Here is a 19,756-nt window from a genome sequence, read left to right on the forward strand (position 1 = left end):
CACAGATCTGCCTGCTTCTGCGTGCTGGTATCTAACAAGGAATGCCTTGGCTTTAAGCATACCAATGCTCCTATTTCACCACCTGTGTGATACTAGAGACTTGTTTAAACCTCTCTGGCTCTCAGTTTTCTTCTCCATAAAATGGGGAAGAACACGCACTTCATGTTATTATAGATATTTAATGAGTAAATAAAGTCTTCAAAAATATAGCCAACATGTGGAAAGTGAGCAAGCAGTGAGCATACACTGCAGAGCAGAGAGCCTAGTTCAGAGTTGGACGGCTCATCCGAGGAGGAAGAAGACCAGGGTCAAAAGGAGCACAGGACAATAGGTCACCACCGAGGAAAGGACTGAAAGGAATGGACAGCACTGAGGCCAAAGCCCGGCTTCCATTTAAGGCAGTGAGACTCGGGCTGCAGGTACGGAGCTGACAGACAGATGGGAGCCAGGATGGGCGGGACTGTTAGAGGCTGTGGAGACACAAAATGTGGTCAAACGGGACCGGAAGATACAGCCCAGTGTTTGTCATGCTAATGCTGGAATGGAGGAAGTCACAGAGCTCAAGGGGCTTAGGAACCTTTGAGCTGAGCACCTGGGTGGAGGAAAGCCTCAAGGTGGGAGGGGGAAGAGCTACAGCGCGCTGCAGGGCGGTGTCCAGCCCTCCAGGACACGGCAGAGGGAGGGGTCCACTCCCCACCAAAAGCACCCCAACCTCAGCAACACCAGGAAGAGGAAGGTGGGAATGAGGCTTTTTTCTTCTTTTTCTTTTCTTTCTTTCTTTTTTTTTTTTGGGGGGGGGGGTTGTGTTTTTTGTTTGTTTGTTTGTTTGTTTGTTTTTTGGAGACAGGGTTTCTCTGTGCAACCATCCTGGCTGTCCTGGACTTGCTTTTTTTGTAGACCAAATTGGCCTCAAACTCAGCGACCCGACATGCATGCCTCTGCCTCCCCGAGTGCTAGGATTAAAGGCATGCGCCACCATGCCTGGCTTCTTTTCTTTTTCATGTAAGAAAACACACCAAATGCTTATAAATGCTGCACAAATATTAAAATGCTCAAGCATAATAGAGCTTAAAATTTAAAATACTAAATGCAAGGTGGCTAATCCAAAGCTTCGGAGGGGACGAGCTCCAGCTGAGCACGCCCATACTCAGGTTCCCGACTTGAAGCACATGCTGACCAGGAAGGAAAAAAGGGGTCCAAATCTGTACTAAGCTCAAACCTGAACTGTCTTGGCCAGAATCTTTTCTAGAAATCAAGTGTCAGGCACTCCACCTGAGCAGAGCAGGGCCACAGTGACAACCAACGATGGCTCTGTTTATCTGTGCTCACTGTCTGAAGCCCAAGACAGGAGAAGCAGGGCCTGTCAATTCTATAGAAATTTAAAACCTGGGCTGAAAGTTATCATGGAACACTGTCAGGTGGGCATGGTGGCACCTGAGTGCAGGGTTTACGATTGTGTCCTTTTCCCGCTTTTCCAGACAGAGCCTCTTGTCGTGTTGCTGACTCTGAGTTTACCAGATTAGCTGAGCCTGATCTTGAGCTCCTGAGTCTCCTGTCTCACCTCCCAGGGTGGCCTCGCTCAGAGATCCACTGGCCTCTGCCTCCCTGAGTGCTGGGATTAAAGGCGCGCACCACCACACCTGGCTAGTCAAAAGCTTTTTAACGCTAAGCCTTCGATGGCCATGGTAGCATAAATCCTAGCATTTGACAGACTGAGGCAGGCAGGAAGCCTACCATAAGTTTGAGGCCAGCCTGGGCTAGAATAAGATCCTGTCTCAAACTTTTTTTTTTTTTTTAAAGAGAGGCCATAAGTAGAAGCACGCACATTCTCATGTGGTTGGGTGTCTTGGCAGCTTGCAAAGGGCTCTAGGAAGGACCACAGGCGCTGAGCACAGTTATTGTAGTAAAAAAAAAGCTTTGAGAGCTCTTATCTGAGAACAGTATGTGCTCTGGCCAAAACCAGGAGCTTTTATGCCATCTTTCTGTTCTTCTGGTATAAGCAGCCAGTCAGAACAGATCGTATAGCTGCTTAGCCACATTGGGATTTAACCAGTGAAAACACTGAACAGCAGCACCAACAAATTACATAGAACAATCTTCTTACACAAGTCCAACCCCAAAGTAAAAATAGCTTTGGCAGAGGCTTAACATTTATAAAGCCAGCTTGAGAAAGTGGTGGCAAGACAGTGACTAAAAGTCCTATACTTAGAAGTTTTAAGAGTCCCTGTAAATGGCTTGATAGCCACATAGGGGACACAGGACTAACCCACGGAGTAGCCTAGCCTCTCCAGTGAACAAAGCCAGTGAGGCAGGCAGACTGGAAGAGCACTGGCTGATCTCATTAGCCCTGCTTAGGAAGCTGCGCTGGTGTGACTTCACCCCTGGACCACACAGCTATATTTAGTTTATACCTAATATGGATGAAGTCCTGGCCGGAGCAATTTCCTCTCTCCACAAAAAGAAACTTCCTTGCTTTTCTTCTATCAACAATGCAAAGGGTGGGCTCCTCTGAAGGGGGTGTTTTAAAAAGGGAAAGAAAGCAAAGAGAGACAGATTGAGAAAAACATTAGCAGATTAGGATGTGGTTTATTAAAGCCTTGCCCACTCTGACGTTGCGCAACTGGAAAACAATTCTGAAATCAAAATACGTGCTGTTTAAGCGGGGCTCCTCTATGAGGCTTCTAAAGTAGTTTACAAGAGCCTAATTTACCAGGCCTCCACAACACACCGAGGTGAAGCAATGGAAGCCTGTGACTTCCTACCAAATCTTGTCAGGAAGTGTGTCAAGGTTGTCACTGTACAGTAGAGCACTGTGTGCCATTGGGTGAGGCCCTGGGTTCAAGAGTCAGCGCCTAAAAAGAAAGAGGTGGGGGAGAAGGAAAGGGAAGAGAAGATCAGACAGGAACTCTCCAAGACCGTGGTGCGGATCCCAGCTCTGCTCCTGCCTGAATCTCACGTATGACAGAGTTGACATGCCTAGTTCAGAGCTTATGTGACGACTAACTTGGCCAGCACATATAAAAGGCTGGCGGACTGTGCTGGGCCCATGAGCAGCAGACAGCGCTGCCTATGTATTACCCTGGCTTTAATACCCTTTCCTTTTATCAGTCTACTGTGTCCTGCGTGGGCGTAAATTAAGTGCTTTTAAAAAGTTTATAACATTATACTAGATAAAAGATAAAGTCACTTTATGATCCTTGGGACACCTACTAATTACAGCCATACTCAAGGTTTAGAGCTTTATTACCATCCCACTGTGGCACAAGCAGGAAACTTGACACTTAGCATCTAGAAGTAAACAGACTAGGAGAGTGCAATTCCACCCTTATCCCTTAAAACTACGACCCAGTCATGACAGCCCACGCCTTCAATGCCAGCACTCAGGAGCCGGAAGCAGGACGTCTGAGTTCTAGGCTCCAAAGTCTACAGAGTGAATTCCAGGTCAGCTAGAGATGGAAAATCTACCCATAAGGCCTGCACAAGCTTGTAACCCAGCGCTCGGAAAGCAGAGGCAGGAGGATTTCAATTCCAATGATGGCCTCGGTTGCAATACGTTGATTCTCTCAGAAAGAAAAGGAATGAAAATGCATGTAAATGTACATTACTGCTATTTCTTCTGTTACAAATTAAATGAACTCAAAGTCTCTTGGAATGGAGAAGATGTTAGGATACTTAGACATGTCTACACTTCCCCTTTTAAAGCATTTTTTTCAGCCTGGTCTACAAAGCAAGTCCAGGACAGCCAAGGCTACACAGAGAAACCCTGTATCGGAAAAAACAAAAGCATTTTTTAATGCCAAAACCAAGTTAATACTAGCATACCATAAGAATAAAAAAAAAAAAATGAAATTTGGTAACATGGGAAAACAAAAATCATTAATTAAAGTACCTCTACAGACCACTGTACCCAATACCACAAACTGACTCTTGGCCTCTTTGAAAATTCACTTTAAAAGAGGAGGAATAGAATACTGCTTTAGCCTGAGAGCTGAGGCAGATGACTAAGATGGAGCACATCCCTGCCTGCCCTTCGGTCACCTAGTGAGTACCAGCAGGACTGTGAGCTGCTGACTCAGAAAGGAGTCCCAAGTCTGGTCCTGGGACTTTTTTCACACTAGCCCTTCCCTTCTGGTTTAGAATGGAAAGTCCTCCGCCTATTTGAGAAGCCAGACAAGCAAATCTTAGTAATGTCACAGAGGCTGAAACCACAGATTACACACAACGCTAAACACAGGCCAACGCAGTCTAACTCAGCATCCCAAAGGCAACAGGAAAGCAAGTAAGCGGGGCCAAGGTGTGTCACAACTAAGTGGTTTCCTTATTAATACTTTTAATCTCACCAAAGCCCCAGGGTCAGGTGCTATTATTACCTCAGTGGAGACACCAAGTGAAGGGTGGAGCTAGGATTTAGACACAGCTGCATAGCTCCAGCATACAATTTTTTAAAATAAAGTATGTGTGAGTGGGTACACATGCCACAACACGCACGCACGCACGCACGCATCAGAGGACAGTCCTAGGTGTGGGTCCCATGGTCTCTCGCTACTTACAGCTATCCCTGAGGCGAGCTGGTCTGCAGGCTTCTGGAGATTCATCTAGCTCCCAGGAGCACTGGGATTACAGGCACACGCTACTGGGTCTGGCATGACAGTGGCCCTGGAGATCCAAACTCAGGTCTTCATGCTTGCAATGGCCCGCATTTTACCCACTGAGCATCTCTCCAGGAACCACTCCTCTCTAGAACTCTGACAAACAGCGAACCTACACTTAACTGTATACTTGAAGCATTCATTCTAATTCCCTGCGCCGTTGGAATGGACAAGGACTCCAGTGCCCGCAGAGAGCACAGGGGGACTCTGAGCCACAATCACCCTTGGACTCTAACTTGGGGGTCTCGGATCTCAAATAATATGTCTTAGCAATTAGAGGCTGTGGTGGGGAAGGCTGCGGCAGGAAGGCTGCGGCTTCAAGTCTAGCATGGGTTAGATATTTACGCAGCATTTAAAAGGTGTCAGCTCTGCAGTGGGATTGTGAAGACTCAGGAAAATGCCTGAAAGCCTGAAGAAGGCATCAGAGCCTCCGGAAATGGAGTCAACAGATGGATGTGAGCCACCATGTAGGTGCTGGGAATTAAATACTGGTCCTCTGCAAGAGGACAAAAAAAGTAAGAAAGGGGAAAGAGGGAGAGAGGGAGAGAGGGAAGGAGGGGGAGGGAGGAGAGAAGAAGGGAGAGGGGAGAGGGAAGGCGGGAGAGAGGGTAAGTATTTTATTTGAGTGTATCCTAAGACCCACTCTGAGATACACTAAAACAAAACAAGTGTGAACTAAGGCACTGACTTTCCCAGATTGCTTTTTTCATTTGTTTTATATGGATTTGTTTGTTCTACAGCACTGGAGATCGAACCCAGGGCCTCATGGTTGCTAGGCAAACACTGCCACTGAACTGCATCCCCAGCCCCAACCCAGTGATTCGCTTCAGTCTTTCAACCTATTTATCTGGCTTCTTGTATGAGCATTCTTGTGAATTTAACAAGCACTTACATTTTCCCAGTCATGTGATTATTTTTTTGTTTTAATTGTTTCTTTTCCCACTGGCTGCCTCTGGAATAAAGTGTGTGCAAGGAGGAGGTGGGGTGGTTGGGAAATGAAGGGAGGAGCCCCAGCACAGTTCTTCAGCAAGCATTTTAGTGAATAAACAACCCAATGAGTTAATCCACAAGGCATTTACACACAGCGCTCCGCATTTATACTCAGCACTCGCATTTACACACAGCACTGCGCAAATGTCCGTTTGGGAGTCTACCCTGCATTTGGGAAACGCAGCTTAAAAACAAGCCCATGAGCATAAGCACCTGCTGGGGTAGCACTCAGCCAGGGAGCTGCAATGGCTCCCCAGGAGAGAGCTCCTTCCTACACTTCTGCTCCTCTGGCCACAGGAGAGCGAGTGAGTGCATCTGCTTTGTCTCCCCTGGGTCTGGAGCAGCTCCTCGCATCCAACAAGAACAACGGAAAGGCTAGTTTAGTAAAAATTGCTTCAACTGGCACTAATTTGTACCTCTCTGTGTTTGCAAGGGGGGAAAAAGAGGCGATGAAAAAAGGACACAGAATACAATGTGCTTTATCGGAGAGGCCTAAATTTGTTTGAGGCATTATTTTAAACAAGACAAAGTGACAGGTTTGGCAATTGCAGATGCCCAGCACCATAGCCTCCTAAGAACAATATATTTAAGGCGATAGCTGCCAAAAGAAAGGAAGAAAAAAATGACACAAATTCTATGAAACAACAGGATATAAGCAGCACAGGAGGGAAAATCAAGTTAAATCTTGAAAGCAGATTCAAGCCTGAACATTTTATTTTGGAAAGCACTGCTCACAGTTCCAGCGTTAGAGAAAAGATCCCGTACTTGACCATGCAGGTCTATCTTCAAAGCCTAACTGGACTACAAAATAAGACCCTATTTCAAATAGGGGGAAATTTTTTTTTAATTTTAACAAAGACCTACACACAATTTACCTAGAGCCAGGAGTGGTGGCACACTCCTGTAATCTGCAATCCTAGCAACCAGAAAGCAGGGGCAGTGTGCCGTGCATTTGAGGCCATCCTGGGCTACATGAGTTCAAGGCTAGCTCTGACTATAGACCCTGTCCCAAAGATCATTCCCTAGCTGGTGAAGGGAGGCCACACCTAATCAGGCACCTGAGACGAGAGGGAAAAAATTTCTTTACAATAAAAGGTTTTGGTTTTGGTTTTGTTTGTCTTGTTTTATTTTGTTTTGTCTGTTTGTTTGTTTTTGTTTTTGTTTTCCAGAGGTTTGGTAGGGAGACAGGCCTCAGTATGTAGTAGCTCTGGCTGTCCCCAAAACAGCCCCAAGTACTGGGATTTAAAGTCAGAACCAGCACACTCATGCAGTTTACTTATCTTTATTTTAAGTGTACGAGCGATTTGCTTGTGTGTGTATGTTACATGCACGCTTAGTGCCCCCAGGCCAGTAGGACATCAGATTCTCTGGAATTAAGAGTTACAGGCAGCTATAGGCACCAAACTGGGTCCTTGGCAAGAACAGCAAGTTCCCTAATTGCCGAGCCATCTCTCCAGCCTCCAAAAGTCTTCATTCATTGCTATGGACTTTGAAGATAACTAAAAATCAACAGAGCTGTAAGCAGCACCACACCGTCTACAAGCTGAGTCAAATGAGGTCTCTGTGTACATTGAGATCTCTTTCAAGCTAAGGACTGTCACACAGAGAGTGGGTGGAAGACTTCCGAGAAATACACTTGACAGCTGATGAGGCAAAAATCTCACCACTAAATCATCAGTGTTTTAATGACACAGCCAGCAATATCAGCCAGCCTATGCTTTATTTCCTGTCAACCATCCATCAGATACAACTGGTAAACAGATGTTCCTTTTCCAATGGACTGCGTATTTCTTTCTTTTCTTTTCTTTTCTTTTTTCTTTTTCGTTTTTTGAGACAGGGTCTCTCTGTGTAGCCTTGGCTGTCCTGGACTCACTTTGTAGACCAGGCTGGCCTCGAACTCACAGTGATCCGCCTGCCTCTGCCTCCCAAGTGCTGGGATTAAAGGCGTGTGCCACCACGCCTGGCTGGACTGCGTATTTCAAAGGGTATTTGTAGCCAACTCTAGTCAGCATCAGTGGAGGTAGGGCCCTATCAACTAACTGTATATACTTAAGTGCATTTACTCTTCATAAGATTTATGGAAGGCCTATTGGGGGTGCAAGGCATCTACTAAATACAGCAGTGGACACAAAGATGAACTACAGTGGGCCCTACCTACATTGAGCTCTCTTTATTATGACAAAGACATGGGGTGAAAAAAACCAAAGCAAAACAGCTCTCCACAGAGGTAGCAGAAATGTGATCCTGGAGATTTAATAAAGACTTTTAAACAGACACGTAGAATTTACAAATGAGAGACTGTGATAGGAGGCTGCTCCAGGCAGCATAGCATGCAGGAAGAAATAAGCCTTCCAAGTAGCTAAGGCAAAGGCCCAGGAAACAGGAGGTGTGAGTGCCCGTCCACTGGGCCTGTATTATGACAGGCGTACATGTGAGTGCTAAGCTATGGCTTTGAAGTTAGTTCTTCATTCAGCAGAGAGCACAAAACGGTTTCTGTGCTTGACAGAAAAGGAAGAGGAGAAAGGCGTCTTGGCTGGATCGGTGCTTACCTCCCACTGTGGCTGCAGTGTACTTACTGCTCTACGGAGACTGGGTTTAAACATGCCCCATACTTTGCGCTTTCATATTCCAATCCCTTGAAATACCTTAGACTTCTACAGCCTTTCTTGTACCCCGAATTTCAGCTTGCAGATGAACAGCTGTTTGGGCATCTTGTTCTTAGTTTGGTTTGGTTTCGTCTTTTTTCTTTCCTTTAGTAACTTTTCAGGCAGTGCTGTAGCGCTATATGTATGGATGGCCAACATCTTTGTTACAGCATGCGGATTTAGTTGGAGTGGAAAAGCTGACATGTGTCTACTTGTGATTAAGTGCTGTACAAAGGAAGAGAAGGACAGCAGGGAAAGGGGACATTGGCCATGGCCTGTGTGTGCTTGCTTCCCGGTCCTTCCCTTCCGGTCTCCTCTCCAGCCCCTCCCTCCCTCCCTCCTTCTGAGTCTCCTGTAGGCCAGGCTGGCTTCAAACTTGCTACACAGCTGAGAATAACCTCAACCTTCCGATCCTCTCGCTTCCAACTACGATTACGGGTGTGTGCCACCGTGCCTCCTTTTGTTGTTGTTGTTGTTTTTCGGCAATGCTGGGAACCCAGGGCTTCCTGGATGCTAGGCACGCAGTCTAGCTACGTCCCCAGCCTCCACGGAGGCCTTTGTAAGAAGTTTAATCCTAGTACAAAATGGCATTTCTCCAAAGAGTTTAGGTGAAGCGCCAAGGTTAGAATTCTATTTTAAGATGAGTAGCCTGGTCACCCATGGAAAATGGGCTAGGGGTGAGGAAGGAGACACAGAAAACCGCTGGAGGCCGTTGCACTTGAGGAGGACGATGGTAGCTCAGATTAGAGAGAGGAGGGAGAGAAGAAAGGCACTCAGGGTAGACTGGGGGAGAAGGCAGCAGGAAGATATCAAAGGAAGAAGTGTGCGTGAAGCCTGAGAAATGGCGTGCCCTTCTAATTGTGTTTCATGGAGACGGGAAAGGAACAGTGTTGAGACTGACTTCGGAGTCTAATATTGCTGAGCTTTGCCATCTCTTCAGAAAGAAGTCTAGGTAGCATTTAAAAGTTGTCAGTTTGCCGGGCACAGTGGCCCACGCCTTTAATCCCAGCATTTGGGAGTGTGTGTGTGTGTGTGTGTGTGTGTGTGTGTGTGTGTGTGTGTGTGTGTGTAGACATATATGAGACTCACACTGTATAGCCCAGGTTAACCTGGAACTTGGGATAACCCTCCTGCCGCAGCTTCAGGAGTGCAGGATTAGAGGCATGAACTACTACGTAGTCCCAGTTTCAACTGGACTGCTGAAGACTGAATAAACAAAATGCTGGTGCATACTACAGTAAAGAGATGGTGCTAAGCAGCTGACTACCGACAGCCGTCGTGGCTCATCTACCTGCCATCCAACTACCCACTACCCTTTCAAGCTCCCTGAAGAGAGAAGAAAAGGCCTGTGCCCGTCCTAGGAGAGCCTCTATCCCACCAGCTCCCTGGTCCACACATGCAGAAGGGAGACGTTAATTCTGAAAAGCAGCTTCATCTTTTTAGAACAGATTTCTCCTAAAGAGCACAAAGGGAGCTCCTACCTTAAAGCCATTCAATCAACACTGACGGGAACACAATTCCAGATGTTAGCTGAGCTCTTTGATAGCTAAGTCGGTAGAGCAGGGGGCTGTAGCTGCTGGTAGGTTTCACAAACAGAAGCTTCTGAGGCAAGCGTGGTCCTGCATTCCTTTAATCCCAGGGGAGGCAGAGGCAACTGGATCTCAGTGAGTTGGAGGCCAGCCTGGTCTACAGAGAGAGTTCCAGGGGCAGCCAGGGCTGCACAGAAAATCCCTGTCTCAAAAATAAACAACCGAAAAACCAACAAACAAACGCTATTGCTTTCTTCTACCAAGGACCAGACAGGACAATTGTTTATAGGAAGATAGATATAGATACCATTTAAGTTTCTTTTACAAATCTAAGTAAGTTTTCCTTACACCAACTCAATTCATGCTGTATTAATCAGATTGGGCTTCATCTTTCACTTTAGTTTTACAGGAAGACTAAAACGTTACATACAAATTCTCAAGGAGTCATTTGCAAACGTTTTTGAAAAGGACTTGGGTGTGTTTGCAGTTAAGAGTCCTCCTGAGTGCGAAGCACAGGGAGCACCTCCTGTGTTATGATGGCTGGAGACCTTTACTATACACTTAGGAATTGCTTGCAAAGCACTAACCATCGCGAGGGCAAGATCCCAGACTTCCGTGCTCACTAAAACATGCTGTCCTCCGTCAGGCACTACAAGTGGTACACCCTTCGTAAGCTTCCATTTTTGCAAAAGCTTTGATACAGTCTTGCATATTCGTTATGCTCAAGCCCAAAATTTCTTTTCTGAAGCCTAACTATCTTCTCTTCCGCCCCCCTACTCCCCACGCCCCCCACCTCCCGCTGCCCAGTTAGTGTACATAGTCAGATTTCACAGCAGCCACTCTCCCAGTATTGCTAAGCGGCACAAACACCTACTTTGATTGATTCCCTTTTAGTTTTTAAGGGCTGAGTAATCTACCACCTGGTCTCTGCCTTCAAAAATAAAATGCCTGGTTGGGTTGTTCGGCAAGAAAACTATACAGAGTGCTGTCAAATCCTCACAGGCCCCTACCTGGCCTCCATCTAACTGGGCAGTTTTCATCTCCCGTGTTTGTTCAGAGTTTCTTTTATTTACTCTTCTCCCACACATACAACTGAATAGCAGTGCTTCGTGCTGGAAAAATTCAGTGTTTGTATTATACCAGGTGACTGACAGTTTTACAAGTCTACTACAATGAGAATTTAATGTTCTTCCTAAGAATTATTTCACTCATAAAACTGGAAATAACTTCATCTCACACACACCCCACCCCTCCCCCCACCCCCAAAGCCACAAGAAAAGAAAGACTGTTGGGATTCTTGCTTAAAGCAGGGTTCTTTGGGGGGGGGTGTTTTTTTTTGTTGTTGTTTGGGGTTTTGTTGTTGTTGTTGTTGTTGTTTGGTTTTTTGGCTTTTTAGACAGGGTTTCTCTGTGTAGCCCTGGCTGTCCTGGACTAGCTTTGTGGACCAGGCTGACCTCGAACTCATAGTGATCTGCCCACCTCTGCCTCCCCAGTGCTGGGATTAAGGGCATGGGCCACCATGCCTGGCTTTAGAGCTGCCTGGCTTTAGAGCTGCGTTTTAAATTCAAAGAAAAAGGAAACAAAAACCCAGCCGTGGTGAAGTATGTGGTGAGCGCTATGCTGCACTCTGGGGTCCAGACCTGGCCCTAGCTCCAATATTGTTACCTGTTCTAACAGTACTCTGATTTAAATGTAGTCTAACACATTCTCTGGATTTTATATTTTAAATAAGGGGGAAAATTAAATACTGCTAATTGCAGGGCCTAGTGTCCTAGCTATTATGGAAGCTGAAACAGGAAGATCAAAAGTTCCAGACTTGGGGCTGCAGAGATACGTCAGTGGTTAAGAATGAGCTGTTGGGCTGGGCGTGGTGGCGCACGCCTTTAATCCCAGCACTCGGGAGGCAGAGGCAGGCGGATCGTTGTGAGTTCGAGGCCAGCCTGGTCTACAGAGTGAGTCCAGGACAGCCAAGGCTATACAGAGAAACCCTGTCTCAAAAACTCAAAAAAAAAAAAAAGAATGAGCTGTTGGGCCTGGAGAGATGACTCAGAGGTCCTGAGTTCAATTCCCAGAAACCACATGGTGGTTCACATCCATCTGTAATGTGATTTGGTGCCCTCTTTGGTGTGCAGGTGTACATGCAGGCAGAGAGCACAGTATACATAATAAATAAATTTTTAAAAATAAAAAGAGCGAGCTGTTCCAGCACCCACGAGGCAGCTCACAACTTCTGTAACTCCAGGGGACCTAATAGCCTTTTCTGGCCTATTTGGGCAAGAGGGACACGCATACATATAGTACACTCCAGACAAAACACCCACACATATACAATAAAGAACTATTTTTAAAAGGAGCCAGGAGTAAGGGGGACACCTGCCTTTAATCTCAGCACTCAGAGGTGGGTGGATATCTGTGGGTTCAAGGCCAGCCTGGTCTATATTGAGAGTTCCAGGTCAGCTAAGGCAACACTGTGAGACCTTGTCTCACATTAGTTACATTTTTAAAGAGCGCAGCCCTGACTTAGTGGTAGTGTGCCTGCCTAGCATCCCTAAGACCCTGAGTTCCATCCCTAGGGCCACCGAAACTGAAATAAAACAAGAACCTAATTGATATTCCTCACGCTGACACTTGGTACTGACCACTGAGGTCCTGTGAGCCAAGTCGCATGAAAAGCAACAACGGAGCTAAAAGCTCCTAAGAAATTCACAAACACATGCCCTGAACTAAATTTAGATCTAGGCTAAATCATACTCCAATGGCTTGCCATCGTAACCCGAATGTCATTTTCCATCAGAAACTCATTTCCGTGCTCTGCACCAGCCTTGGACTGAGCAAACCTCTCCTGGCTTTCCGCTCTACTCAGTAAGAATCTTAACTCGCGGCCTTAGTCACACGTCCAACTCACTTCCCAGAGACTCCTTCCCTACTTGGGAAACACAGGAAAAGAGAACTTCAGCTTCGGTGGAAGGGTGGAGATGGGGGTGGGGCGGGGTCCGGGGGGCGGGGTGACCTTGCTCACTATTCCTCTACTGGCTTCTAGGCACCCCTTAAGGCATACTTCCTAAACAACCTGAGTGTCCTTTTCCTGTCCCCACTCCTGTCCCCACTGCACTCGGCTTCCCCTGTGTTCAGTCCCCTAGGCTCCAACACCTCCTTCTCTTCCTCATTCTGAGCTCCTTTTGGAATTTTATATTTAACCCAAATCACCGCCTTGGTATTTGCCAAAAGAAGCCTGTTTTAGGGTCTACAGAAAGAGCCCCAGGAAAAGAGGAACAAGGACAAAGTTTCCATCAACCTCACATTTTACACAATTTCCAAGTCCCTGAATTCCCCTCGAGAAGCCCCAAAGGAGCAAACCAGTTAGACGAGGGAACACTGTCTTTACACTGAATTTTAAGTTCGATGTACTTCATCTGTTGTCTGAAAGTGTTAAAGTCTGCCCTTGAAACTAAACATAAAAAAACACCACTTCAGACTGGCAGCAGGGTCCGTTCACACCTTCCCGAGGGGACTAGGAAGGTGAGCACAGCAGGGGAGAGCCAAGCCTGTGAAAGCGCCCAGGTAGAGCTTGCAAGTCTCAGCCTTGGCTTGTGGATACAAATCTTCTGGCTCCTTCTCTCAGAGGCATCCCGGTCAGCTGCTCCTGAAGGAGTTCACAAGTATGTCTAAACTCACATTGCCTTTCTCGGCTACCTCCAACCTACATAGTCCCCCAACTTTTTCATGGTCAAGTTCAAGCCTACTTCAATCTTGATGTATATCTCCTAGCTTTACTTCGTATGATTCATATTTGACTCCATAAGCATGTACCATCTTGCCATTTGTCTTGCTTTGTGGTTCTGGGGATCCAGCCTAGGGCCCAGCAAGCAAGAACTCTACCACTGAATTACAACCCAGTCCCTCCTGAGAGGTGTTATCACCATATAGACTGGCCTTGAACTCGCTCCACAGATGAATGTCCTACAAAAACCACTCAAATCGCCAGGCATGGTGGTGCATGCTTTTAATCCCAGCACTCGGGAGGCAGAAGCAGGTGGATCTCTGTGAGTTCGAGGCCAGCCTGGTCTACAGAGTGAGTCCAGGACAGCCAAGGCTAACACAGAGAAACCCTGTCTCGAAAAACCAAAAAAAACCACCACTCAAATCTCACAAGCTTAGGAACTACTGCAGACAGTGATATCCCAATTCAAACGGCAGTACAGAAAAGCACATCAATTACAGCCCATAAATAAATCCAAACCACGCAGAGGGATGATCTCCAGCCTGGAGGAGAAATGTATCACTTCATACAGATGCAACCAGTGAGAGCGGAGAAACAGTGGTGTCAATACAAGTTGGGCTCATAGAAGCAAAAACAAAGATCGAAACCCCTGATGACCCTTCCTACTGCAGGTAATCCCTGCACTCTGGAGGCTGAGGCAAGACGGCCACAAATTCAAGGGTAGCCTGGGCTGCATAGTAAGGCCTGTCTCAAATAAACATATAAATAACCAAAAAGAGGGACACACTAGGTATCCAGGTCAGTAAGCACTTCTCTGTTCCTCTCATGTGTGGTTTCTGAGTTACTATTTACCTTTACCTAAAGGGAAATCTTGGGCCCTAATTATTGCTATAGCCAAGAAATATTGGTAGAAAATATCGGCAGATACATGGAAAAGATCTCAAGTACTAAGTTGTGAAGGAAAACGAGCTAAGCAGATAAAAACCACATGGGATTGGCAACCAGGGGTCAGAGAGAGTAGGACAAGGATCAAAGTTCATGACTCAGAATATCAAGACCTAAGAAGTAAGTTTTTCAAGGGAGACAGGGCGTTGCACGTCTATAACGTCAGCACGCAGGAGACCGCAAGCTAGGGGACAGCCTGGGCTACATAGGGAGTTCTAGGCTAGCTGATATACAAAGGAGAAGCCTGTGCAAAAAACAAACAAAAGGCAGGCTGATCTCCAAGAGTTCAAGGCCAGACTGGTCTACAAGTCCAAGTCAGCCACAGCTATACAGAGAGACGCTGTCTCAAAAAACCAACCATATAAACAAAACCCCACAAAAACAAAATGGAGGGGAGGGTAGTTTCCAATATCAAAGAAGGACAGACAGACATATACTAACAACAACAATGCTCTAGAGACTGCTCAGGGGTTAAGAGAGCTCAATGCTCCCACAGAGGAACAGAGGGCCAGAGTTCAATTCCCAGCACCCACGTTGGGCAGCTCATAACCACCTGTTACTCTAGTTCCAAGGAATCTGATGCCCCCCTCTAAACCCAGAGGGCATCTGGTTTGCAAAACATGTGCACATACCCACATGCTGATGTATACATGCATACATACATGCATGCATACACACACACAAAGTATATGAGTTTGAAGGTAAGACTAACTTTTAAACATGTATGTTTGAGTGCCCTGGAACGGGGAAAGAAGCAATCTCCTTCCCAGCACCGGGTAGCTTAGCACTCAGGACTCAGCAAACAGCTCGCTCAACCACTGCGAGCCTTGCAAGCCTGGCACCTGCGGTCAAGCTTCAGAACCCACAGGGAGGGCGAGAGAACTAACTCATTAAGTCGCTCAATGACCTCCATGCGCGTGTTGTCGGGTGCGCAGACACAATGAAGGCATTTTTCTAAGCAAAAAGTTTTTAAGCGAGAGTGGTGACTCATATCTATCAATCGAGCTCTGGGGTGGCTGAGGTGGGACTGCCATGAGTTTGAGGCTGGTGGGAGCTCCACAGGGAAGTCAGGCTAAACTATAGTAGGAGGCCATGTCCACGAAAAAGGAAAAAAAAAAAAAAAAAACCAGTTTTCTGCTACAAACTCAGGATACTTGGGTGAAAAACTACTGCTGTTTAGCATGCCACCTTAAGCCGACCAGTTTCTGCCCCTCACTGCTTTCAAAATAATTTTCCTATTTGCATTTCCCACATACAGGGTTTGAAAAGAAAGCAACACCTTTGACAACATTTTACTTTTCCTTTTTTATTTTTCTCCTTTAAAACAACTAACTGGGTCTGCATCAGCATAAAATTGGTTTATGGTCTATACTAAAGTACAAAAGAGCAAAAACCATTTCACAGAAAAGAAAACAAATTACCCAGGCGAGCCCAGTCTGGCCTCCAAGCCCAGAGAGACCTGTGAATTCGGTGGCTCACACCACAAATAGAGAACACTGGGAAGGGGTCTGCAAGTGACTCAGCTTTGGGACAGTGCACCCCACCCAACTCCTTATGGAAGTATTAAATCAACAGCAATCAGGGCGTTAGGAATCCATCATGTCCTCTCTTGGGGGGGCGGGGGGCGGGGAGTGTGTGTGTGTGTCTGTGTGTGTGTGTGTGTGTGTGTGTGTGTGTGTGTGTGTGTGTGTGTGTTAGGGGCTGCTGAAAATAGCACACAGGGCCTTGCCCATGCTAGGCCCAGTATTCTACCACTGAGCTACATCTCCAACCCCTTCCTAGTTCTCAAACATTTTTCTTGCCATGTTAGCTTAGCCAAGACCGCCCCCCACCCCCCAGCAACACACTGAGCAGAAGCTACAGTAGTAGCTGTGTGATTCTAAGTTGTTGTTTTTTGCTGCTGTTGATCTTGAGACTGGGCCTCCCTATGCAGCCCTGGCTAGCTTGGAACTCACTATGGAGACCAGGCTGGCCTCCAGCTCAGAGGTCTGCCAGCCTCTGCCTCCCAAGTGCTGGGATTAAAAGGCCGGGCTTCGTATTACCTGCCTTATAGTTCCAAGCTGAATAACGCCTCTGAGGTTTTGCCATCCTTAGCATGCCCACTTTTGGAGGTTGTTTTTGGCTTTGTTTCGCTTTGTTGTTTAGTTTATCAAAACCCCTTCCTGTCAAGTATGATGCTTGTCACCTGTGACCCCAGCGCAAGGCAGCCTGGGCTACATAACAAATTCCATGACAACCAGAGAGAGGAAAGGTACAGATGAAAAGAGCTGTCTTGATGGCTGGCCCAGCCTGCTCCCTTCTCTGTGTTCTCCACTCCCCTCCCCTCATTTCTCTTACTTCAGGTGCCTTCCTACAGGTCTCAAAAGAATTATGTCAACGGGGCGGTGGTGGTGCACATGCAGAGGCAGGTGGATCTCTGAGTTCGAGGCCAGCCTGGTCTACAGAATGAGTTCCAGGACAGCCAAGGCTACACAGAGAAACCCTGTCTCGCAAAAACAAAAAATAAAATAAAGTATTATACCTGCCACCTCGAATAACAGAAACTGTTATTTTGAGAGCTCTCAGCCTTTCTCTTTCAAGTCTCTAGACCAGTGGTTCTCAGTCTTCCTAATGCTGCCACGTTTATCACAGTTCCTCACGTTGTGGTGACCCAACCATAAAATTATTTTCGTTGCTACTTCATAACTAACTTTGCTACTGTTATGAATCGAAAGGAAACATCTGCTGTGTTTTCCAGGGGCCGGTTGACTCTTCAAAGGTGTCTTGGCCCACAGTTAAGAACCAGTGCTCTAGGACTGGACAGATAGTTCAGCAGTGGTTAAGAACACTCACTGCTCTTCCAAAGGTCCTGAGTTCAATTCCCAGCACCCACATGGCAGCTCATATGCAAAGTACCATATACGTAAATTTTTTTTAATTAAAAAAAATATAAGAACCAGTGCTCTAGACCAAAACGTTTCTGAAACTAGCAGCTAAAAGAAAAACCTAAGACAAAGAATGTTACCACCCTGCAGATTTCTGCTTTCCATCTCTGGAACACATATTCCAATAATTTCCACTCTTTCTAATTAAAATTAGGAAAGGGCAGACTAGTACTGGAGTCCTGTTGAGTTTCTAATGCGCGGCCTGCTTCTGTATAAGCCCAGCTATTTAGCGGCTGACAGAAGCTCAGGGTTGCAAAGGCAGGTCAGTAAAGCAAAGGACCCAGATGTTTGTAACTTTTCTCTCCTTTACTATACCCCAGGCGAAGAAAGCAGGCAATTCCAGGATTTACAAACTGAAGGGAACGGGAGGAATGAACCTTTTCAAGCCCGAGGGAGCGAAGAATTCTTTCTGGCATCAGTTTTCCTTTCAACCCAAAAGCGCTTGCCGAGGTGGCAACACCAACCCGAGCAGCCAAAAGGTTGCATCATGCGAAAACACGCCGCGCTTGAGAAACAAGAAAACCAGATGGTGTTAAAACACCGGACAGGAAAACCCACGTCGGGAATCTCCGTCTTCTCCGGAAGCACTAGGGCATACGCCTTTCTAATTTTTGCTTTTTCTTTTCTTTTCCTCCTTCTCCCTCCCACCTCCCGCCCTTGCTGTTGTTGTCTGGGTTTTGGGTGTGCGTCAGGGGCTCATATTTGTAGCCTAGGCTGGGCTCGAACTCGAGGCAATTCTCAAAGCCTCAACTGCTGGGTCATAGCCTAGTCATCATGCCCGCCTTTAAAAACATTTCCCCTCCTCGACGGATGAGGAGGGCTGGGTTGAGGGTCGCACGTATCCTAGGCTTGCCCCGAGCTCACTAAGCAGCCAAGGCTGGCCTTGAACCCCCGATCTTCCTGGGTCCACCTTTCCCGTACGCCTAAGGCGTACGCCACCAAGCACAGCTCTCGGATCTTTATTTTAGTTAACATTGCATCGAAATTAAAGTTTCAGTTTCACACCAGCGGGACGCGAGCGTTCGGAGTTAAGTTGGGTGAGCTATCTACCAGCCCCGGGGGCCCGAGGCTTGGGCCCCGGGCGGGGTGGGGTCGGACATGGGGAGGAGGGTGACAGGACCCACGCGGCGCGTCCCGCCCAACGGAGCCCGCTCTCTGCCGCCGCGCCCGCGGGGTCCGCCAAGGTCCCGCTGCGAGGCGGGAAGGCGCCGGGCCGAGACAATGGGAAGGGGCGCGGGAGGCACGGCGCGGCCTCGGGCCGCGGGGACGCCGCGTGGGGGCGCTTCGGGGCGCGGGGGACACCGGCCCGCGCCGCTCGGGACGGCGAGCGCTCACCTTGACGAAGAGCTCGATGAGGGGCTCTTTGTCCTCCTCCTTCAGCCCGTTGAGGGGCATCGACAGCGCCATGGCCGGTTAGGCTGGGCTCCGCGGACGGCGGCTGCGGCTGTGGCTCCGGGGCTGATGTGGCTGCGGGTTCCCGCCGCGCTGGCTGGCTGGCTGGCTGGCTGGCTGGCAGGCTCGCTGGACCGTCCCGGCGTCTAGCTGCCCGCGACCTCAAATCCTCGGCACCGCCTCACGCCTCGCGCGCGACTCCGAGGAGGTTGCTGTCCAAGCCACTTCAAACCGCTGGGCGGGGCCCGGTAGGCGTGGCGTGGGGCGGGGCATCGGCTGAGCGCCTCGGGACTATGAGGGGTGGGGTGAAATGGACGGCTGGACCTCGAGGGGCGTGGTCTCGGGCGAGGGACGGACCAATGAAGACCCCGGAGGACGCTGGGGGGGGGGGGGGGGCGCGATCTAAAGTGGGCGGAGCGGACTGGTGGGGCGGTTCCCGTAGCCACGCCCCTCAGTGGCGGGAGGGGACCAGTCCCCGGAGCTGGAGCCTGACACCGCCTCCCTCCGCGGCGCGGGCGGGTCCTCCGCAGCTGCTGCTGGTTGGGTGCCAGGTGACCTCATGCGGCGGCCCGCCTCGCGCCCTCTCCTCCGATGCAGCCGCAGGACTCATCATCCCCCGCCCGTTCCCGGGGAGGCGGCCTCCCGGGCTCCTTCTGTTAGGCGCGGCCGCCTTTTCCTGGAAAACTTTTTGCGAAAGTTTTCATGTCCTTAAGAAGAACTTTTTTTCTTCTTCTGACTGTGGGCTTCCTTTCGGGATTCTATCTCCATTAGAAGTCAAGATGCTCAGAAGTTCTTGTAAGGGTCTTTAAAGCCCTGCTGTGTCCCAGGCTCCGAGGCAGGCCCAAACAGGATCCCACTCCAGCACAACCCGGTGCCTGAGGCAGACTCCTAAATAGTTACCGGTGCTGTTTGCCCCACCTGGACCGATTCCATTCCTCGGTTCACCTGGGAAACGTAGTGC

General features: G+C 48.1%; 1 protein-coding gene across 1 annotated transcript in view; it reads right to left on the bottom strand.

Annotated features, from left to right (window-relative positions):
- Clic4 (chloride intracellular channel 4) overlaps nucleotides 1-19,007 on the bottom strand; it is a 51,454-nt gene extending 32,447 nt beyond the window's left edge. Inside the window, exon 1 of the mRNA XM_051171062.1 lies at nucleotides 18,739-19,007. Coding sequence (XP_051027019.1) covers nucleotides 18,739-18,810 — 72 coding nt within the window. The 5' untranslated portion in view covers nucleotides 18,811-19,007. The remainder of the gene's footprint in view (nucleotides 1-18,738) is intronic.
- Between the last annotated feature and the right edge of the window lie 749 nt (nucleotides 19,008-19,756).

Source organism: Acomys russatus, chromosome 29 (assembly GCF_903995435.1).
Source record: "Acomys russatus chromosome 29, mAcoRus1.1, whole genome shotgun sequence".
Classification (NCBI taxonomy): Eukaryota; Metazoa; Chordata; class Mammalia; order Rodentia; family Muridae; genus Acomys; species Acomys russatus.